The sequence below is a fragment of the Carlito syrichta genome, unplaced genomic scaffold (genome assembly GCF_000164805.1).
Source record: "Carlito syrichta isolate Samal-C Ts95f unplaced genomic scaffold, Tarsius_syrichta-2.0.1 Scaffold303364, whole genome shotgun sequence".
NCBI classification, from domain to species: domain Eukaryota; kingdom Metazoa; phylum Chordata; class Mammalia; order Primates; family Tarsiidae; genus Carlito; species Carlito syrichta.
The window spans coordinates 203,347-225,520 of NW_007247460.1; the positions used below are offsets into that span (position 1 = coordinate 203,347).

Sequence of the window (22,174 nt, forward strand, 5' to 3'; positions counted from 1 at the left end):
TCCAAGTAGCTGGAACTATAGGCATGTACTAACATGCCTGGCTAATTTTTGATTTTTTGTAGAGACTAGTTCTCGCCAAGTTGTCTGGGCTGGTCTTGAACCTGTGGGCTCAGGCGGTTCACTTGCCTCGGCCTCCCAAAGTGCTGAGATTACAGGCTGAGCCACCAAGCTAATTTTTTAATTTCTGTAGAGATAAAGGCAGGGGGTATTTTTAAAACTACATTAATATATGCTTACTGAAAAGGAAATAAAATCATGTCATACCATACAGCAGTGAATATAAATAAAATACTAAGGTTCTTCTGGCCTTGCTGCTGCTCACAGTTGCTAGAAGTGATCACAGTTTGAAAGTGTGGTATATACTTCAGACCATTTGCTACCTCTATACAAAAGTGACTACGTGTGGTTCTTTTGTTTGTATTTAGCCTAACATAGGATCATATTTTACAAATTGTTTTGTGAACTTGTTTTTTGTATTTACTTTGTCTATAAAGCGTGGATATAATTTTGTCTTGGTTCTTAAAATCTACTTATTCTTTTCAAATGACTGGTAACCATCCATAACACATTTTCCCATTCTCTAGTTGATAGATGTATAAGTTGTCTCCAGAATTTCTGTTATAAATTATGCTTCTGTGAATATTCTGCACACATATTCTTATTTACAAGAATATTTCCCACAAGAGATGGACAGAAAGTAGAATTAACAGGTCAGAGTGTATATATGTGTCTAGATCTCATTGGAGCTAAACTGCCCTTCCTTAATGGTAAAGAAGCACACTCCTCTCCATGTCTTCACCATCATGGTGTATTATTGCTTGTTTATATTTTCACCATGCTAAGCAAAAAGTGTCTTTTAAAATTGCCATTTGTCTAATCTAGTAAAATTGATTATTATCTTGTTTGACATTTATCATATTGGTTAGTGTTATATATTTAGTCTATGAGTGGCTTATCTTTTTTCTTTTTTTTTTTTTTGAGGTGAAGACTCACTCTGTCGCCAGACTGGAGTGCAGTAGCACACTCATGGCCAACCCAGCGTTGACCTGCTGGTCTCCAGCGATCCTTCCACTTCAGCCTTCCAAGTAGCCAGAACTACAGGTGCACACTACCACGCCCGGCTGATTTTTTTTTTTGATTTATTGTAGAGACAAGGTGTTGCCAAGTTGCCTGGGCTGGTCCCAAACCTGCAGGCTTAGGTAATCTACTCGCCTCGGCCTCCCAAAGTGCCCGGCCTCTATTTTCTACATAGAAATTAATGGTAGTAGAAATACTTTGTGTAAAACACCTGTAATATTTGGCCAAAGTTGTACTCAGAGGAAAGTTTATATTCTTAAATTCATTTGTTAATAAACAAGAAAGATTAAAACTTAACCCAAAAAAAGTAGCAGAGTAATTAATAAGAGATTATTAAGGAATTATTAAAAGATAAAAACAGATTATATACTTTGTTATACTGTTACACCTTGGTGAAAGAAAGAAAAGCATAAATAATAAAGAAATAAAATAGAGATAGACTTGATCATTAAAATGAAAAAAATTTTAATTAAATATTTGACAATTTTTATTTTTAAAAAAGAGGCTGGGCTTGGTGGCTCAGCCTATAATCCCAGCACTTTGGGAGGCTGAGGCGAGTAGACTGCCTGAGCCCAGAGGCTCGAGACCCACCCACGCAACTTGGTGAGACCTCGTTTCTACAATAAATCAAAAACTAGCCAGGCGTGGTAGCACCTGCCTGTAGTTCTGGCTATGGAAGGCTGAGGTGGAAGGATTGCCAGAACCCAGCAGGTCGGGGCTGCGGTGGCCGGGAGCGTGCTATTGCACTCCAGTCTGGGCAACAGAGTGAGACTCCAACTCAAAAAAAAAAAAGAATGGCTCATTCTGTAATCCCAGCACTTTGGGAGGCTGAGCCAAGTGGATTGCCTGAGTCTGCGGGTTTGAGACCAGCCCAGGCAACTTGGTAAGGCGTTGTCTCTACAATAAATCAAAAATTAACCGGGCGTGGTAGCGTGCACCTGTAGTTCCGGCTACTTAGAAGACTGAGACGGGAGGATCGCCTGAGCCCAGCAGGTCTACACTGGATGTCAGTGAGTGTGCCACTGCACTGCAGCCTAGGCGATGGAGTGAGACTCCTACTCAAAAAAACAAAAAAGGAAAACCACTATATGTAGGAATGATAACAGGGCCAGTGCAATGGCTCATACCTGTCAACCCAGCACTTTGGGAATCTGAGGGGGGAAGATAACTTGAGGCCAGTAGTTTGAGACCAGCCTGCATGATATAGCGAGATTCTGTCTCTATAAAAAAAAATTGTCTAAATGTAATGGTGCGCACCTGTAGTCCCAGTTACTCAGAAGACTGAGACAGAAGGATTGCTTGAGCCCAGGAGTTTGTGATTACAGTGAGCTATGATCATTCCACATTGTAGCCTGGATAACAGCAAGAGTATGAAAAAAAAAAAAGAATATGTAACCACATATGGAGATATTTTAAAAATTTTACTAAGAGAATTTATAGGAATACATTTTATGTGGTTAATCAGCGTTCCTGCCTTCCCAGGGAGCATGTTGAATTGTCTTAGGAGAGTTTTTAGCCCATCACAGTGACTGGTTGAGGTGAGTTTGCTACTGGAATTTAGTGCCTAGCGACCAGGAATCCTAAGCATCCAGTACTATGCAGGACAGTCCTTCATGGTGAAGAATTTTCCCACCCAGAAATGCCATTTATGCCTATAGAAATGACAAAAATGGACAGAAGTAGAAAGCTCTAATAGATCCACAACGTAGAAAACCCATACCCCAAGAAGGTGCTAGCCCACGTGATTTTCTGATAGTATTTTCCAACTGGGTATTCCTGTTATTTAAATCATTTCAAATCTTCTTCTGAAATCATTATGCAGGGCAAGCACAACTGAGCAGTTTCTTCTGTTTTGTGTGGCATAGTCGTTTATTTTGCTTTGGTGTTTGATTCTTTGTTCACCTGACATCTGTACATATTACCATGCAGAGGAACAGTGAACAACTTTCCAGGTTGGTAGCAAATGGAAAAGTAGCCAGAAGCTCTAAAAGTCATCTTGTTTTCTGTGGTGCTTTTTTGAAGCATCCACTAATATTGCTTGGGTCCAGGTGAGGTAGTACTTAGCAGAGGACAATGATGAATGATCACCTGAAGACAGTGATTTGTGTGGATTCTTTGCACACAGCTACACTTCTAAGGTTTTTGGATTCAATCAGTTTTCCTGAGAGCTGTGCATTTGGGTCTGCCTGTAGTTTGTGCATGAGTTTGAAGATCTTAATCCTTTCAAAGGGAGGAAACTTACTTTAGCTGCTTCTTTATTCCCACATCAGAGTTTCTAGTTCCTTAGCCTCTGGGGTATTCTATAGTGTAAATCTTGGCTTTTTCCTTTGCCACTTTAGGACTGCATTTTCTCAGGTGTACCTCCATCTGTAGTCCCACTTTTTCTTATTTTTTTTTTTTTTTTTTTTGAGTTGGAGTCTTACTCCAATGCCCAGGCTGGAGTACAGTGGCACTCTCACGGTCACCCCAGCATCGACCTGCTGGGCTCTGGCGATCCTTCCACCTCAGCCTTCCAAGTAGCCAGAACTATAGGCATGTGATATCATGCCCGGCTAATTTTTTGATTCATTGTAGAGATGAGGTCTTGCCAAGTTGCCCAGGCTGGTCTTGAATTCAGGGGCTCAGGCAGTCCCCTCATCTCAGCCTCCCAAAGTACTGGAATTACAGGCTTGAGCCACTGCGCCCCGCCTAGTCCCACTTTGTCTGTTGGTTTAGTGGAATATCAGGAAGAAGAGAAAATAGGTACTTGTGTTTAATCTTTCATCTTTGCCTGGAAGTCCAGGCTAGCTTTTCAAGGTAGATTCCAAGGAGTAAGTTTGGATGCTTTTACAAAAGAAAAAAATGTAAATGAGATAGTTTAACATCTTTATCTTCAGCAGCTTCCTCTTCTCTCACCTTTATGGGGTCTTGCTCTTTCACTCAGGCTGAAGTCCAGTAGCAAGATCATAGCTCACTGTAACCTTGAACTCCTGGACTCAAGTGATCCTCTTGCCTCAGCTTCCTGAGTAGCTGGGACTGTAGGTGTCTGCCATCAGAACTGGCTAATTTTTAAAAAATTTTTGTAGAAATGGGGTCTCACTGTGTTACTCAGGCTGATCTTGAACTCCTGACCTTAAGCAATCCTCCTGCCTCAGCCTCCCAAGTAGCCGGGATTACAGGCATAAACCATCATGCCCAACTTCTCTCACCTTGCATTAGAGGAGCTCCTGCAAAAAGCCCTTCTGTATATCTGTCTTCCCCTCTTATCAGTTTGTGTTTCTGAGTTGGGATATTTCACTATTCTTTCCATTGCGGAGCAAGTTGAAGCCTTATAAACTGTGCATCTGAATTTTCCTCCGCCAAATGTACCGACAGCCATTTATATACATATATATGTACTTACATTCATGAGATATATGTAAAATAATACAAAGAAGGCAGAGTATGTTAAATTTATATAAAAGTGATATACAAGTAATTTTGGTGTCCAAAAGAGGGACAAATTATGTTTAAGAGATCAGGGACGGCCTTATGAAGGAAGTGACATTTGAGCTGAACCCCTAAATAGAATTATATGTGATAGACAGAAGTGAGGAGGAAGGAGAGGGCATTCCAGGCAGGGGGAGTGGCATAAACAATAGGGAGCTGATTGGAGAAGATAGAGAGCCTGTTTGGAGAATGGCAAGTAATCCAGTTTGGCTAGAACAAAAGGAACTTGACGTAGAGTATTGGATCTCCAGTGTCATTCTTTATTCCAAAGACAATGCAGTGTTGAAGCTTTCTGAATGGGGTGACAGGATAGGAACTACACTTTACAAATGTAGACTTTTAGATTGCTTAGACTGGGAGAAACTAGAGGCAGGAATACCCTAAAGCAGGGGTCCCTAACCCCCGGGGCCTTAGACCAGTACTGGTCCATGGCCTCTTAGATCTAGGCCACACAGCAGGAGCTAAGCAGTGGGCAAGTGGAGCTCCTCCTCCTGTCAGATCAGCAGCAGCATTAGATTGTCATAGGAGCGCAAACCCTATTGCAAACTGCACACATGAGGGATCTAGGTGGCGCACTCCTTATGAGAATCTAATGTCTGAAAATCCCCCTACCCCATCCATGGAAAAATTGTCTTCCACAAAGCCAGTCCCTGATGCGAAAAAGGCTGGGAACCACTGCCTCAAAGTCAAGAGACTCAAGAAGTCTCTGAAGGTAATTTAAGCTCAGATTGGAGAGGCAGAAGGAAGTTACAGGAAGGAGGATATAAATGGGAGAGGTATTGAGGAAGTAGAATTAACAGGATCATACCAAAAACTGAAAGAATGAGGAAAGGGTTTTGAGGATTCTGAGGTTTTGAGCCTAGTTAATTGAGAAGCTATTATACAACTAACAGAAATAGGAAATGAGGGAGGGGCATGTTCTAGGGAAGATGTTAAGTACAATTTTGAATATGTAAAGTTTAGGTGTTTTAGGTACCTGAGAACATCCAGGTGAAGATGCTTCATAAACACTTGGAAATGTGTGACTGATGTTCAAGAAAGTTGTTAAGATTAGAAATACAGATTCGTGAATCATCCAAGTTGAGGTGATGGTTAATATAAAAGAGACTCAGTTGTGAGAAAAAGACTAGAGTGAAGAGGTCAAGGATAGAACTTACATTTGGAGGCACAGGGGAAAGATACATAGGAAGATAACTAAGATAATTTGATATCTTAGTAGCCAAGGCTGAATGTGACAGAAAACCCAAAATAACGGTGGTTTAAACAAGGGAGAAATCCAGAAATAAGACATGTAAGACTAGATGGCAGTTCATGTCATCAAGGACTCAGTCTCCTTCTGCCATCTCATGGTTCGAGATGGCAATCAAGTTTAAGCCATAAGCATGGGAAAGAAAAAAGGGGAGAAGGGCACTTTAAAGATAGTTCTCAAAAGTTCCACATATCCCTTTGACTTGTAACCTACTGGCCAGAACTTGGTCACGTGGCTACACCTAGCTATAAAGGAGATGGGAAATGTGGTCTTTATTCTGGGTGGCTGTGAACCGATCTAAAAATCCCATAACCGAGGAAGAAGGGGAAAGTGAATGTAGGTGCAAGCAGTAAACAGTGTCCAGTGTCAATTCTAGAAAGAACTAGAAGGACGAAGACTGGAAAAAGGGCTAAGCAATGAGAAGGTCATTGGTAAATCCTAAATGGGGAGATAATGTCTCTGAGGTAGGTGAGAAGAAATGAAATTACCCCCAGATTTGGACATGGTTTTGAGAGTGGTTAAGGAAGCTTGACCTATGTCTTCCCAGCAAATTGTGGTGTCCTCCAAGAGTGCAGGTGCTGTGGTTCAAGATGATGGTTTGAATAGAACAGAAGAAATGAGATCCATCTTATGGTGCTATCATAGTTTCCAAGAGATGAATAAATAATCAGACTTGCATTTGAATTCTTGCCCTACCTCTTATTGGCTGGTGACCTTTATTTAGGGAGTCATTTAACCTCTTTGAGGCTGAGTTTCTACGTGTGAAGAGTGGAGATACTAATTGCCACTTCACGGTAGTTGTGAATATTAAAAAGAAAATGTTCAGCACAGTGCTGGCACAGAATAGTTAGTGGTATATTTTGGAAGCCAGCTGAGTTAGATGAATTGATAGAGGACTTGGTCAGTTGTTTCTTGAGTATTTAACAGGGCTCAACATTCCAGCAACTGGAGAAGAGAAAGCAAATGGTTACGAATACCCAGTACTGGAGCTGGCAGAAGATCAAGGGGAACAAAGACGGCAACTGTGCTATTAAATTAGTATGGTTAAATAGTATGGCTGGTTGGAAACTGATGTGAACAAAGCCGGTATGTTGAAAAACAGTGAAGTTTGGGAGGCAGAGGTCCAGTAACAGGCAGTGAACAGACTCTTTAGGGGGAGTTTAAGGAAATGGAGGAGATGTTAGGTAATGAGGAGATCAGGACCAAGTCATTGTAGAACAGTCTTAAGTCTCAAAGCTGGACTGTACCTACAGGCACCAAGGTGAGTACAAAGGTTCCTTATCTGAGGATTCTCCACTGGGCCATGTAGTCCTGAACCACACTTGCAAGACCACTGACCTTCCGTGGCATTTAAGTTTTATTCTGCCTGCTTTAACAGGGCTACTCAGAAGAATGCAGTCTCCTTTGCAGAGTCAGGAGAAAGGAAACCAACCTCTGTGTGCAGTGTTAGCATGATGAGCTGAGTTTAGAAATGACTGTAAATGAAAAATGATGATAATGATAGCAGCTATCATTTACTGAATGCTTCCTATGGGCCAGCTGCTTTGCCAAGTTCATTTGCATTGATTATGTCATCACATATCTCAAGACAAATCTTCAGGGTAGGGGCTATTTTTGTCCCTGTGTGGTAGATGAGGAAGGAGAGGTTAGGTGTTAGAGCTGGAACCGAAGCTCTATTCTGACCAAATCCAGAGCCTGTGCTTTGGACCATGAGGCTTTCATCAGAAGCCCTGCTGCTATTCATGTTCTTAACCTCTTAGACTGGAAGAGGCCACAGATAGATCATCCAATCACAGATTCAAGCCATACTGAATCACAAAGCCTTCGAGATTGCTAAATAAGTGAATGCTAAATGAATGGCATCCCAGGCATTCATTTTTCAAAAGAGACCTGGAGAGGAAAAGTTACAGGGTTGGGACTACAGCTTGGGCCTCCTGAATCCCAGTCCATCTTTTGTTCTGTTTCTCAGGTTGCTGTGGCCCAGGATGGACCCTCAGTCTATTTGTCATATCAGATCGCAGTCTTCAGCAAATGTCTGCATAACCTGGTCAGAACCTTCCTTCTGGTAACCCTCTAAAAGCAGCTAGTCCTTAGGAGATCTCCTGGACTCATGGTTTTGGATGCTCACCATAGTGCCTAGGCAGTTGGAGGATTCCAGTCCTTATGAAACAGAGAAAGCAGAACAGTTTGGGAAACTAGGTACTCTGGCCTCCTCCTCTGGACCTGAGGTTTGATTTTTAGCAACTCCTGACATGAGCTGCAGTTTTCAGCCCTAATTTAAATGGGCAGGGGTGACTGAAAATGTATAAATGTTATTATTCAGAAGCCCTTGACATCCCCATGGATCATTGCAGTAATTAAAATGCAACACAGAAGACCCCGTGCTTCAGTAGCAAGGAAAATGAATCAGAATTCGAGTGGGTATTCGCACGTTGCTGTGTCCTGTTCAGCAGAGCAGCTGAGGAGAGTATGAGACAGCTGCCCCTCCCTGAGTGCCATTACCTCTGTGTTTCTCTTCAGGAAGGACAGGCTGTGAGAAGAGCTGAGGGCAGTGTGGGGGTGTTGGAAGCTGCATAGGTCTGCAGTAGGAAGCATAAACGATTTTCATCAGGTGATAAGGCCTCAGGCCAAAGGGTTCTCTTGCGACTCTGCTAGTCCCCGTGCATGAGGTTCATGTCTCTGCCTTTTTGAATGTATTTCCTTTTCTCTTTAAGCCTGGCAAAGTCTTGCTTCTCCTTCAATGCCCAGCTCAAAAGCCACCTCTTCTGAGAAGCCTCCTGCTTCACAGTAATCATGCTTCCCTTTCTGCCCACCAGGCATGTGGTCTATACCTTCCTTACAGCACCTATTCATTTTTGCCTTCTTGCCATTTCTGTGTATGCCAGTCTCCCTCAACAGCTGGTGAGTCCATTGAGGTATCACCTAGGTACACCCTGAACACAGACACTGTGTACATGCTGATTGATGGAGTGAGTAAGCACAGGAACAAATCCTTGGCCCAACTCAGTTTTTCTCACATCAGTCCTCTCCTTCTGTCCCTTTTTTCTGCTGTTGAGGGTTGTAAGGAAGATGAAGGTAATGGATGCTTGTAAGGTGCTTTATATATTACAAGTTACTTTTGTGTACATTGTCTTTGATGATCATTGTGAGACCTGTGAGGAACAGAGAATGAGTTGGTCTCATCTGTGAGCAGGGTTTGTTGTAATGGATCCTGCATGAAGGATAATAGCAATGATTAACATCTATTGAGAGTTTGGCATGTGCCAGGCATGGTTCTTAATGCATTACACGTATAATTTAATTCTCACAACAATCCAAAAATTAAGATCCCAGAATTACAGATGAGAATACTAAGACACAAAGAGGTAATTTGCTCAAGAAGTGCCTCTTGATTAGTATGTTTTATTGTTAGCACCTTGTCCCTAAGAGACCTTACATTATTCTGACTTTCAGAAGGAAGAACCCATTGAGTAGTTCTTTTCCCACCCATGAATTTGCAAAGAAATCAGTTGTAGGGCCAGGTACGGTGGCTCACGCCTATAATCCCAGCACTTTGGGCAGCATGGCGAGACCTCATCTCTACAATAAATCAAAAAATTAGCCAAGCTTGGGGGTGCTTGCCTGTAGTTCCACCTACTTGGAAGACTGAGGTGGAAGGATCACCTGAGCCCAGCAGGTCGAGGCTGTGGTGGCTGTGAGCATGCCGCTGCACTCCAGCCTGGGCAACAGAGTGAGACTCCAACACACACACACACACACACACACACACAAGAAATTGTTCTTAGCTTTGAATATAGTTTTTTTTACAGGAAGGAGAATACCCGCTTATTAAGATCCTGAGGTTCTTAGATTCTTGGCAAGCTTTTCAGATACCAAGGTGTCTTTCCTAGGAATTGCCTGGGTAAGTTATGTAACTATAAGAATCTCTTTCCATCATTTCTTATACTCTGCAAAATATTGGCGGATTATGGTTTCTGTGATAGGATTATGACCCTTAGACCCTTATTCTTCCTCTACATATTTCCTTCCTCCATAAGTTTCCATTTTTTCTACCCACTTCCTTTCCCCTGGCATCTGTCTGGTATTGAGTTCTTGGCATCTGCGTCTCTTTCTTCATTGATATCTAGCATGAATGGGTGACTGTGTGACAGGGCCTGCATTGTTGGCTCCCACAGCAGCAGTCAGAACATTCTCTGTGGCCTGGGTTCTGAGGTTCACCCAAGCAGTGTGAGCCAGGCCAACCACCAGTTCTGAGCTATGGTGTTTTTCTCTTGTTGTCTCTCTCGCCCCCCCAAAATTGATAAATATGAAGCTAGAAGTTGATGCAGTGCTGTGGAAGCCTATGCTCCTTTACCCAAGTCCTCTACTTTCATTCAAATGCAGTCAGAGGGACATTGCACCTTGGGCCAGGATCTGTAGGAAGTTGGTCATTAGAATATGGTCCTAGAGATAGCAAATTTTACAACCTGGTTGACTCTCCCATGAGCTTCTCCCACAAAGTATTATTGGCCTGAACCACCATTAGATCATATGTCATCCACTCTGTGCCCCTCCATGCAACACCACTGGGCAGCTTTGTTCTGGCTGCCAATTATTATGTGTGATATTCATAGCCATGAGTCACGGGGTCTCAGTTAAGCTGGATGGAACTCTTTTGTACTCAACATGTCTTCTTCCCTAGAGAAATGATTCAAGTTGTTCAGGTCTTGTTCTTTACTTGGGACATGACCTTCAGGGTGCAGGGTTTGTGAGCTGGGGTGTGAAAGTCCCCAAACGGTCAAGTGTAGAGGGGGAGACGCCAAAGTTCATGTTTCTGGGCTCCTATAGATAAGTGATCAGAACCATAAAGTGCAGCTAATTGGTAGCCTTGCCAAAAGCTGAACAGACTGGAGACTGAACCACTCCTCTGGAGAGGGTTGGGTGGGAGTGGTAGGTGGAATTCAGTCTGCTTAGACCTCAGGGAGCTGAGCTCATTCTGAGAGCTGGGCGTTGGGATTATTCCTTAAAGGCTGCCTTGGGTGAACCAGTGTTGTGCAACACTAGCATTGGGTATGGGCATTGGAGACTGTTTTAGCACATCGTGTTTATAAAGTGCTGCTCATTTCACACTCCTCACCTGAGCACCCCTTCTAGTTACGGAACTGAGCTTCAAGAAAGGACCTTGGGGCTGCAGGCACGATGAGGGAAAGTGGTGCTGTGCAGGCAGCAGCAGGAGAGGAACTCAGGCAGGTCTCTAGCAACCCCAAGGAGAAGTTCGCCATCACAGCTTCGTGGAGACTTGGATTCTCATCACTATCATGACATTAAAGGGATTTTTAAATATCATGCAGCCCAATCCACTAATTTTAGACACTAAGACCCACTGCCAAGGCCACACAGCTAGAGAGCAGCACCGCCAGGATCAGAGCCAGATCTGCAGACTCCTAGGTTAAAGTCTTCTCCCTCACCACCTTGGGTAAATCACTAAAGGCTTGTGGGCCGTAGATGCTTCACCTGTAAAAATAGTTGAACTTGGCCTCAACTTTTGGTTCTAAGATACTCTGATCTCATGAATAGCTCTTGGGAACTTTGGGCAGACGTCTTAGAGAATTGTTTGGTATAGGTTTAGATTACACTTGAAGAGAAGAGAAAGTTGAATATTTGGAATGTGAGCTAGTGCTGGACATAGTGTTGTTATTTACCCTGATGAGGTGGATTAAAATCTTTAATGGGACTGAGTTCATGCAAGGAAAGCTCTTGGGTGTGCCAGTGTGGTGCTGACGATTTGGCCAATTATTTATGCTACTTCGGAGCAGAGGTATTTGATGAACAGTAGTAGTTGGCTTTGTGAGCTAGTAGTGTCAGATTTCTAGGATGTCAGGGAAGTCTCGAGAGAACTGCAAATGTCTTCCTGGCATTGACAAGTTAGACCGTTTTGTTTTCAGTGGATCAACTAAGGTTAAACTTAAACAAATACGAGCAGCTGGGAGGCTTTGGAAGGAGCAAGATGCATGCATTCTCAGTTTAAAAAAAAGAAAAAGAAAAGGTTTGTGCTTTCTGCGGAAGGAAGGATGAGGCGTGGACCTCTGAATGGCCCACTCTGAGGAAGGAAGCGTAATTTCTCTGCTGTTTTGTTTTGTACTTTCAGTTAAGAAATTCCAGAAGTTGCAGGTTGTGGATCATGACCTCCATTTTTTTTTTCTCTGCTGCTGCTTGCCAGAGGAAGGGAGGGCGGGTGGCTCTAAATAACACTCTGGCCTTTATGGAAATATATCAGATGTTCCAGGAGTGAGTCTTGCTTGCGCGTGCTGGCTCACTGGCGCTCTCTTGCTTCTACTCCATGTTCACTTGCTCTGTCCTCTGTCCTCACCGTGTCCTTTCTGTAGGGGATAGTTAGCACTCTTCTCGCCTTATATAGCAAGGTCTGGTCATTAATGTTAACAGAAACCTAACAACAGGGAAGGCTGCCAGATAGCATTAATCAGGCCAGTGTTTGGAATTTCATAAATGCTCTGACTTTGGGTACAAATTGAGCATTAAGAACAATACAAAAACTGTTTTCTTCCTTCCTCTCTTTTCTTCTCTCCTCTCCCCGTCTCCGCAGCCTACCGAGTTCCTCTCTGTGTCTGTTTTTCAATTCCTCTGCTCTGCTATACACTCACTGCATTGGAACTTTGTTGATTTTTGCCACGCTTAATTTTTTATTTCTCTATCTCTTTGTCCACTCCAAGACTACAGGCGGAGCAGCAGCAGCCGGAGCCAGGACTCTGCAGAGGGGCAGGACGGGCAGGTCCCAGAGCAGTTCTCAGGTCTCCTCCACGGCTCCTCCCCAGTGTGTGAGGTGGGGCAGGACCCTCTCCAGCTGCTCTCTGCCACTAGCCAGAGTCATCCAGACGGGTCTCCCCAGCAGGGTGCCTGCCACGAGACCAGCATGCAGCTGGAGAAGACGGATGTGCATACTCCTGGAGCCTCCCAGCCCAGTGTCCCGGACCAGAGCAAGGGAGTGGGATGCCCGGCAGGCCTACCCACTACCAACAGCCGATCCCACCCTGCAACTTTGACTCACGTGGCATCTCTGCACCCTGGTGGTGCTGAGGAAGGAGACCGGAGCGGGGCAAGAAGCCGAGCCCCTCCCACCAGCAAACCCAAAGCTGAACTCAAACTCAGCCGCAGCTTGTCCAAGTCTGACTCTGATCTCCTGACCTGCTCACCCACTGAGGACACTACCATGGGGAGCCGGAGTGAGTCCTTGTCCAACTGCAGCATTGGGAAGAAGAGACTGGAGAAGTCACCTTCCTTTGCCTCAGAGTGGGATGAGGTAAGGCTGGCATGACATCACAGAGTTGGGCTGGCCACAGCCCACCACAGCTCCCCTGTGTACCGACTCCCAGGACCAAGTTCCTTTGCGCTGTGACTAGAGTGTTTCTGACAACTATGAGGGAAGGCAAGCCCCAGGTAGCCTGGGTCACAGTGGACAGGTCCATTAATGGTTAAGCTTGAGGGTGGAGGCCCCAGCAGAGCAGGGCTGAGGGAGGGGCAGTTCCTAGAAATGACATGCTATTTGGAAATACTTGGATCCCATCAGCCCCATGGAGGGAAGCATGCTCACCCTGAACATGCTTAAGAAGAGCTGGAAGTACTTCCTGTCAGTCCTTTGGGAGGAAGCGAGAAGAAAGATCCTTAGCCTGGAGGTGTGGGGGGTAGGTGAAGAGGGATAGGATGGGGGAGAAACTGCTGAAAGGGGATCAGAGGGGTTTTTTTCTATTCCCTGCTCCCCCATGGTTATTGTTACTGTGCTCCCCTGAGCCAAAAGCTTCTTCCAGCAGAAGTGTCCTGCTGTCCCTCATTCCTGGGTTGGTCAGGCAGAGGGCTAGGTGGTTCAGGAAAAAGAGAGATTAATGAGCAGAAAACATTTGGAGTCAGAGGCCCAGATTTTTTCATAACCATTGTTACAGAGTAGTTAGAAATATGTGCCCAAGTATTTTTCAGTGACCTATGGCATGTCTTGCTGGGCAGAAGAATGTGCTTCTCAAAGATTGGTAAACACTCCAGGAATGTTGAAGTGCCACCCTTGCAAGCTTCTTTCTGGGAGGAAGCTGCCTTTGACAGGGACTATGTCTGTCTCTCAGAAACAATTTCAAGAGATACATTTAGCTCTTCAAGAGGAGGGAACACTACAGCTGGCATGTCCATTTGAATAATCTGTAGACTTAATGCCCTACTCAACTCCATTTGGGTTGCTGTTACAAAGTTATGTAAACCAAAGCCAATCTGTTTCCAGTGAGGGAACAAGGCGGGGCAGTCCTGGCACTGTCTCCAGAGGAGAGAGGTTTAGGGCCCTGAGTAGTCAGAGACAGAGAAATCCCATGCAAAAGAAGATTTCCATTGCCTAGTAAATACAGATTTGGTGACCCTCTACTGGACTCCTAGCCCCTAGTAGAGATCATCATGTATGAGTGAGCTGGGAGCGCTGGCAGTGGAAGGAGGAGATTACACCAGGAGTATGTGTGTTTGAATGAACATATGCTGCACCTTTGTTTTTCAACAGAGTTTTACTAATTTACAGTTAACTATAGGATAAGTTTAAAAGTAGGATGAAGATACGTGCAATATACTCTAAATGGCAGGAGAGGTCAAGAGAGGAAAACATCAGTCGAGGTGGGTAGAGACAGGAGATGTGAGAGGGGCGGGAAGGGACTTCAGGACAGATAACTGAGCAGTGGAATATGACATGAAATTAAAAGACCGAGTGTTGTGGTTAAACCTAGATTGAAGCTAGTGGGATGAAGAGGTGGGTGGAGAGAACAGCATGAGCAGAGGCATGGAGTTGGGAAAGCTTAGGTCACTTGACTTCTGCAGTGTTGAGTGTGTACTGGGGAGAGTAAGAAATAAGGGCAGAAAGTGAAATTTGCACCAGATAGTGAGAAGGCCCTTGAATGTGAAGCCGAGAGATGAGTGTCGTCAGTGTTCCATATCCATACATTCTGTATCTGTGCATTCAGCCAACCACAGATCAAAATTGGGGGGGGCGGGTAAAAAAACAATAAAAATAACAATACAAAAATAAAAATATAACAACTGTTTACATAGAACTTACATTGTATTAGATACTGTAAGTAATCTAGAGATGATTTAAAGTATACAGGAGCAGGGCTGGGTGCGGTGGCTCATGCCTATAATTCCAGCACTCTGGGAGACTAAGGGAGGAAGATTACTTGAGGCCAGGAGTTCAAGATCAGCCTGGGCAACATAGTGAGACCCTGTCTCTACAAAAATATTTTAAAAATTCGTCAGGTGTGAAGTATAGCACATGCCTGTAGTCCCAGCTACTAGGGAGGCTGAGGCAGGAAACTCACTCGAGCCCAGGAGTTGGAAGCCACAGTGACTGCACTCCAGCTGGGTGACAAAGTGAGACCCTGTCTCTAAAAAATAATAATAAGGCATTATATAGGAGAATGTGTGTAGGTTATACGCAAATACTATGCCATTTCATATCAGGGACTTGAGCATCCACAGATGTTGATATCTGCAGGGGTCCTGGAACCAACCCCATGGATACCAAAGGATGACTTCTTGATTTGATATAAAAGCAGTATCTCAGGACCCTTTACACGGTCTGAGAGGAGTAGTGCTAGGTGAGTCTTCAAAGGATATTTATGTCCTGTTAACATGCAGCATTGCCAGGCAGTCTTACAGGCTCCACCACTTCCTCCTGGAGAGGAACCTTGAAATCACCCAGGCAAAGCCAGGTTTAATTGAAGTTGGCTGTGTGGGCTCATAAGCCAGCTGACTCTTTGAATCTCAATGCAAGGTGTTTCATGTGCTGATACTACCTTTGCAGTTAGAGATCACAGGTGCATACAGTGAACCTAAAGATTATCTGAGGTCTGGGTGTAGTGGGCCACTTCTGTAGTGTGGCTAAAGCACCGGAAACACTGCTACATTTTAAATTTGAAAAACACTGAAAGTTAATTAAGGTCTTATTGGAAGGAATTCAGAAGATCGAGCTTGTTTACATAGTCAGCATGAATAGGACCCTCTATGTGTAGCCCTTCAATATTGTTTTTGAGTCGTAGTGTACTTGGTTTGTGGATATCTGTATCTAAAGAGAAACTTCAGAGGAGAGTCCCCCGGTGATTGGCCCTAAAATTGAAGATTTGTTAGACTTTCAGAGAATAAGCATTAGTTAAGAGGGTTTCTCACCCTAGCCCTGGTCAGTGCCCAAAGGCTGCATTGCCACGTCCTGTGCTTGCTGATTCTTTTTCCCTTGTTGTCATTAGACCCCCAGGAGGTGGAGAGTGCTGCTCTGAAGAAGCTTGGGCCCCCTTAGCTCCTCACCGTGAGACCTGGGAAAGAAGAGGAAAGCTGAGGGAGGGAGCCCAGCACCAGGTTGCTGGGAGTGGCATGTGAGTTGGTCAGCCTGCTTCTAGCAGGAGGTGCAGGGCAACGGACCTGCCCTGGTTCGGTAGTCAGCAGATCCAGCTGTGAGCCCCAGCACCACCTACTACTCCACTTGGATGCATGGCCTCAATGACACTCACTGTTATCACTCATCCTTATTTGTGAAACAGACGGCCAGATCTGTGTTTCAGAGTGTTTTTAGCAATTCACGTTGTGCTTAGGTGCTTAGAACAGTTCCTGGAATGCATGGGATGTTGACTAAATGGTAGATACTAATGTTAGGATTGTGCCTGGGGCTTTGGAGATTGGGGACTGAAGCCTGGAGTGTCTTGAGACCCTAAGAACAGCAGAGTTCTTTGCTAATGGTCCTTTGGTGTTTGGTGGTGGCAGAGTGGGTGGGAAGCAGTGGAGTTCAACTGGTGATTCTCCTGCATGGCTCTGCCTCACCACAGAGATGGAAGAGCCCACCCCCCAGCTTGGGAAAGTAGCACATGCATTCCCCAATGTTCTTTGAGAAATTAATGAGCCTTTCTGCTTAACTCTCTGAGAGGAGAGGTTAGAGAAAAATCTGTAGCCCTCTCTTTGGTTTATTTTTCAAGTATATTCTTCCACGTAGTGGTCAGCAGTGGCTGTTTGGTTGGTTGTTTGGGCTGATGTTCTATAGTCGGGGAACATGCATAGCTAATATATTTGGGAGTCATTTTCTCCAAATACAGACTGTTCCTTACAGTGGGTTAATGCAGCCGTGACCAACATGATTTCTGAAAGATGCCCTGGTAAGAGTAAACCTCTGAGATAGTGGTTCTCCCTAACACTAACGTTCTCCCTATTTTCTATTATATTTTTGGTAACAAGGGAATGATAGAGATTGCCTGTAAAAGAGCTCAGCCTAAGAGGAGATCTAAGTTCAAGCTTCAGGAGATATTTTCTATGGTCTCCATTCAAGTCAAAGCACTCTTGGTTGTCTTAATGATGCCTGGGGTATAACAGAAGTTATACTGAGAAGTTATACATAAATGAAACTTTAAAATATGTAGGTAAGGAATGGAGAAATCACCTACATCCCTCTGTGCATAGTTAACCTCTATTAGCACTTGATGAATATCCAAATTTGGGGTATTAATATATTTACTGATTTATAATTTGCTTTTCTTACCTATATTACTGCGAGTTGTGGATATCTTGCCATGGCAGCGTCAATAAGATCTAAGTTCACATCTTCATTCTGAAAGGCTTAGCATTCCGTTGTATGGCTTTATTGTAAGGTTGGTTTGTTGTTGCTTAAACTGTTTTCCAATCATTAGATATTGTGCAGGGCATTTTTCACCTTCTCTTCAGGTTTAGTCCTACCCTTCTCTGCCTGCCTTGGCATCCTGCATTAAGGTCAGGGGACTGTTGGGTTGGCTGTGTCCCTCTACTGAAGGCCACCACTCCTCTGAGGGACCTTCTCCCAATAGCTGGTCTCACTAGGTTCTAGTAAACAGTTCCTCCCTTTGACCCTTCCAGCCTCTCTGTGACTAGCTTCCCTCCGTTGGTGCTCTCCCTGTACCTACCCAAGCCTGTATAAATAACCCCATTGTTAAACTCCCTCAGTTGCCCAGTTTGAATGTGCCACCTTTTTCCTGTGAGGACCTTGAACAGTACAGCCATTTTTAGTACTGTTTTATCAACTCTAAGCAAGCATAGATGTCTGTGAGCTGGAGCAGTAAACATGACTCTAGTATGTAAATTTTAAATTAATCTTAATTTGCAAATGAGACTGGGTGCGGTGGCTCATGCCTGTAATCCCAGCGCTTCTGCTGAGGCAGGAGGATTACTTGAGCCCAGGAGTTCAAGACCAACCTAGGCAACGTCTCTACAAAAAGACAAAAAAATTAAGTGAATATGGTCGTGATACCTGTAGTCCCAGCTGCTTTGGAAACTGAGGTGGAAAGATCACCTGAGCACAGGAGGTCAAGGCCTCGGTGAGCCGTGATCATGCCACTGCACTCCAGCCTGGGCAACAAAGTAAGACCGCCACTCAAAAAAAAAAAAAAAAATCGCCAGGCACAGTGGCTCAAGCCTATAATCCGAGCACTTTGGGAGGCCGAGGCGAGAGGTTTTGCCTGAGCTCAGGGGTTCGAGACTAGCCTGGGCAACTTGGTGAGACCTTATCTCTACAATAAATCAAAAAATAAGCCTAGTGTGGTTCCAGCTAATTGGAAGACTGAGGTGGAAGGATTGCCTGAGCCCAGCAGGTTGAGGCTGCGGTGGCGATGAGTGTGCCACTGCACTCCAGGCTGAGCAACAGAGTGAGACTCCAACTCAAAAAAAAAGCCTAAACAAACAAACAATCTTCATTTGAAAATGAACCAGAAGGCTTGGGTATTCAGGGTGCTGAGAAGCAGGAGAAATTCATCATTAAGCTTGAAACACAACAGCAGAGTAGGAGTAGCGTGGCAGTAATCATGGCAGGAGAAGCATTTAGAAAGTTTCTTCCAGTCTTTGACCAAGTATTGTTTGAAAGGAGAGCAGCTGAAACTGTAACTAAAGGAAGACAATATACTTCCATAAAAATCTCAAGGAAAAGTATTGCAGGAAACAGTAGTAGCTGTTGGATAGGGCTCTTTTTCAATCAGGGTGAAAATAGGAGATAAAGATATTCTCCCAGAATATGGAGATGCAAAAGTAGTTCTAGACAGCTGGATTATTTCTTTTTTTGAGTCAAAGTCTCACTCTGTTGCCCAGGCTGGAGTGCAGTGGCATGCTCACAGCCACTGCAGCTTCCGCCTACTGGGCTCAGGTGATCCTTCCACTTCAACCTTCCAAGTAGCTGGAACTACAGGTGTACGCCATCATGCCCGGCTAATTTTTGATTTATTGTAGAGACAAGGTGTCACCAAGTTGCCCAGGCTGGTCTTGAACCCCTGGACTCAGGCAATCCTCTCACCACTGCACCCAACTGGATTATTTCTTATTTAGAGATGGTGACATTCTTGAAAAGTATGCCTGCTGAAACAAAACACTACGAAAAGGTGCTGTTTTAAGCTGCCCATTCCACTGAAGTTCCGAAATCTTTCATCGTGTAAATAATTTTCTTTCTTTTATAATGAATGAATAATATAATGATACACAGTGTCTCTAAAATTTAGTTTCACTGTACTAATATAAACATTTCCCCCCAAAATATAAATTTTAAAAAACAGAAAGCTCGAAGTCTCGCCTACTTCCAGAAAGGAAACCTGTTTTTCCTTCCACCCAGTTGGTGGTGTTGTCAGCTTTCAGTTGTGTGCCCCTGTGTCAGGATCCCCATACATATGTTTCCATCCTCTGTCTCCTGCACAGTGTGTTGCATATACACACAGCAGCAGCAGCAATTAACATCTGAAACAAATGCTTCGTAAGAAGAACAGAAATAGCTTTCTGGTCAGATTGTGGTTTGAATGTATAAGAAGTCTGTGGGGTTAGAAAGGTCTCTCACATACCTGCCCTTGAATGGGATTGAAGTTTATGACAGAGAAAACCACAGAAGGCTGCTTGTCTCTTTAGCATAAACATGCGAATCATTTGAAGCTTGGCTAAAGGCTTAAATGATAAATTTGTGTTTTGTAATCAGCTTTCCTAAATATTAAACAAGTGGGAAATGGGTGAAGAGCAGGGATGTGCTTTGTATGCATTTTGTATAAGCTGAGAATAATTTGTGGTCGGGGATTTGGGGAATGTCCTGGTTTTGTCTGAAATGGTAACTGAGGGGACCCTTGGCTCGTGAGTCCTTGTCTTGCGAAGTGAAGTGGCAGCAACTGTGAGGGCACCCTTCCAGGCCTAGTCCCAGACCCTCGCCTGGCTGCTTTGCCCTTTCCAGCTTTGGCCCATTAGAGGCATGATGTCATCAAGAGAAAAGCTGATTGGTTCAGCTCTGTAGAGGCTGTGGCTGCTTTTAACCCTTGGGGGTTAGGGTGCAAGAAGAATGAGATAGATGTAAGAGATTTGAGTTTCCACTGATAATTGCTAAACTTCCTACACAGTATTCTGCAGTATGTATTGTTCTTCATTATGTAAACAAACATGCTGTGTAGTCCTTTTTGCTGAGCAAAGCCCTCCCACTCTGAAAAAGAATGTGACATTCCTGCCTCTGGGGACAGACTGGAGCCTGGAGTGTCTATTTAAGTTGTTTCTGGGTATACATAGGAATCACCACTTTTATCCTAGATGAAACACCCTTTAAATTTCCATTGGCTTTTGGCAGCCTGGTAAGATTGAGGTATTTTGTGCATATTTAAAAAATCTCACTTATTTTATAGGCTAAAGTGATAAAGTGATTTTTGTTAGCCTAGATTGTGTGTGTGTGTGTGTGTGTGTGTGTGTGTGTGTGTGTGTGTTACCGTGGTCTTGGTGCTAACAGCAGAAACTCCACATTGTGGAATGAGCTGGGGCTAGTCCTGTCTTTGCAGTTGACTCATGATGAGAATGCTGCTGCGTTCAGTCCTCTCCTTCCCCGCTCTCCCTTGCTGGTCCCTTGTTGCCTTTGTGCCTCTAACTGGACAGCACACTGGCAAGTGCCAGCATCGGGGCTGACCTGAAAGCACCCTCCCTGCTGCCGCCACTGTACTCCCACCAACCTGGGCGCCTCTTGTCCACCTTCCTCTTTCCCCGCCTTCTTCTTCTTCCATTCCCTCACTGCTGATGCCCCATCTGTTTACTCACCTGCCTCCTTCTTCGTTTCCCTTTACCTTTTCTCCCCTTTTCTTCCATGCGCCTTCCTATCTTTTCCTTTATTCCTCCTTACTTTTCTAATTCATCTTTCCATTCTGATCTGTACTGTTGGAGCAAGGATAGACTTTTCTTCTAGCCCTTCCGTCTCAGCCTCTCCTCCAAGTGGATTTTGCTTTCATTATCCCTTTTTAACATTTTTGCCAATGTTGACCCGTTTGTGTTCTGCATCAGCATTTTTACCCCTCGCAGTGTCAGCAGGCCACCACCCACATTGCCCACTCCCGCACCCCCATCCTTTCATGAACAGCCACATTCCATTTACTGCAGCAAGAGGGCACCATGAACACCAGGGAAGGATGTTTGGGACTTGTGAAATTGCTAAAGGACAGTTTTCCTCTCCCCTTTTTTGTTTCGTCTTTAAAAAAAAAAACAAAACACCAGACCAAAAGCTTGGGTGACAGTGAATGTAGGTAAGCAGATGAGAAAAATTTGATCTTTTTTAAAAATTGTTTTAATTTTTAATTTTTAAAAAAATTTTTTTTTTTAGTTGGAGTCTCACTCTGTCGCCCAGACTGGAGTGCAGTGGCCGCTCCCGGCCACCGCGGTCTCGACCTGCTGGGCTCCTGCGATCCTTCCGCCTCAGCCTTCCGAGTAGCCGGAATTACAGGCATGCGCTACCACGCCTGGCTGATTTTTTGATTTATTGTAGAGATGAGGTCTTCCTGCCCAGGCGGGTCTCGAACCCGCGGGCTCAGGCAATCCACTCACCTCAGCCTCCCAAAGGCACGAGATTACAGGCTGAGCCACCGAGCCCGGCTAATTTTTTATCTTTTGAGTTGGAGTTTCACTCTGTCACAGTGGCATGCGCCCGGCCACCATGGCCTCAACCTGCTGGGCTCTGGCGATCCTTCTGCCTCAGCCTTCCAAATAGTTGGAACTACAGGCATACACTACCAAGCCCAGCTGATTTTTTATTGTAGAGACGAGGTCTCGCCAAGTTCCCCAGACTGGTCTCGAATCTGCAGGCTCAGGCAATCTACTCACCTTGGCCTCCCAAAGTGCTGGGACCACAGACTGAGCCACTGAGCCTGGCCTTTTTTTTTTTTTTTTTTAAGAGACAAAATCTCGATAATGTTGCCCAGCTGATCTCGAACTCCTGGGTTCAAGTGATTCTCCTGCCTCAACCTCCCAAAGTGCTAGGATTATAGGTAGGAGCTACCGTACCCGGCTGACTTTTTAAACATGTACACACACATACACTTTTTTAAGCTATTGAACTAGAATGAAATCTGAATTTTTAATAATTTC

General features: G+C 44.4%; 1 protein-coding gene and 1 pseudogene across 2 annotated transcripts in view; both read left to right on the plus strand.

Annotated features, from left to right (window-relative positions):
- The window catches only part of ANKS1A (ankyrin repeat and sterile alpha motif domain containing 1A), a 116,753-nt gene that overhangs the window by 30,781 nt on the left and 63,798 nt on the right, over positions 1 to 22,174 (plus strand). For both annotated transcript variants that reach the window (XM_008058492.1, XM_008058491.2), the window contains exon 10: positions 12,505 to 13,091. In XM_008058492.1, coding sequence (XP_008056683.1) covers positions 12,505 to 13,091 — 587 coding nt within the window. The remainder of the gene's footprint in view (positions 1 to 12,504; positions 13,092 to 22,174) is intronic.
- LOC103260849 lies at positions 18,622 to 19,169 on the plus strand (annotated as a pseudogene).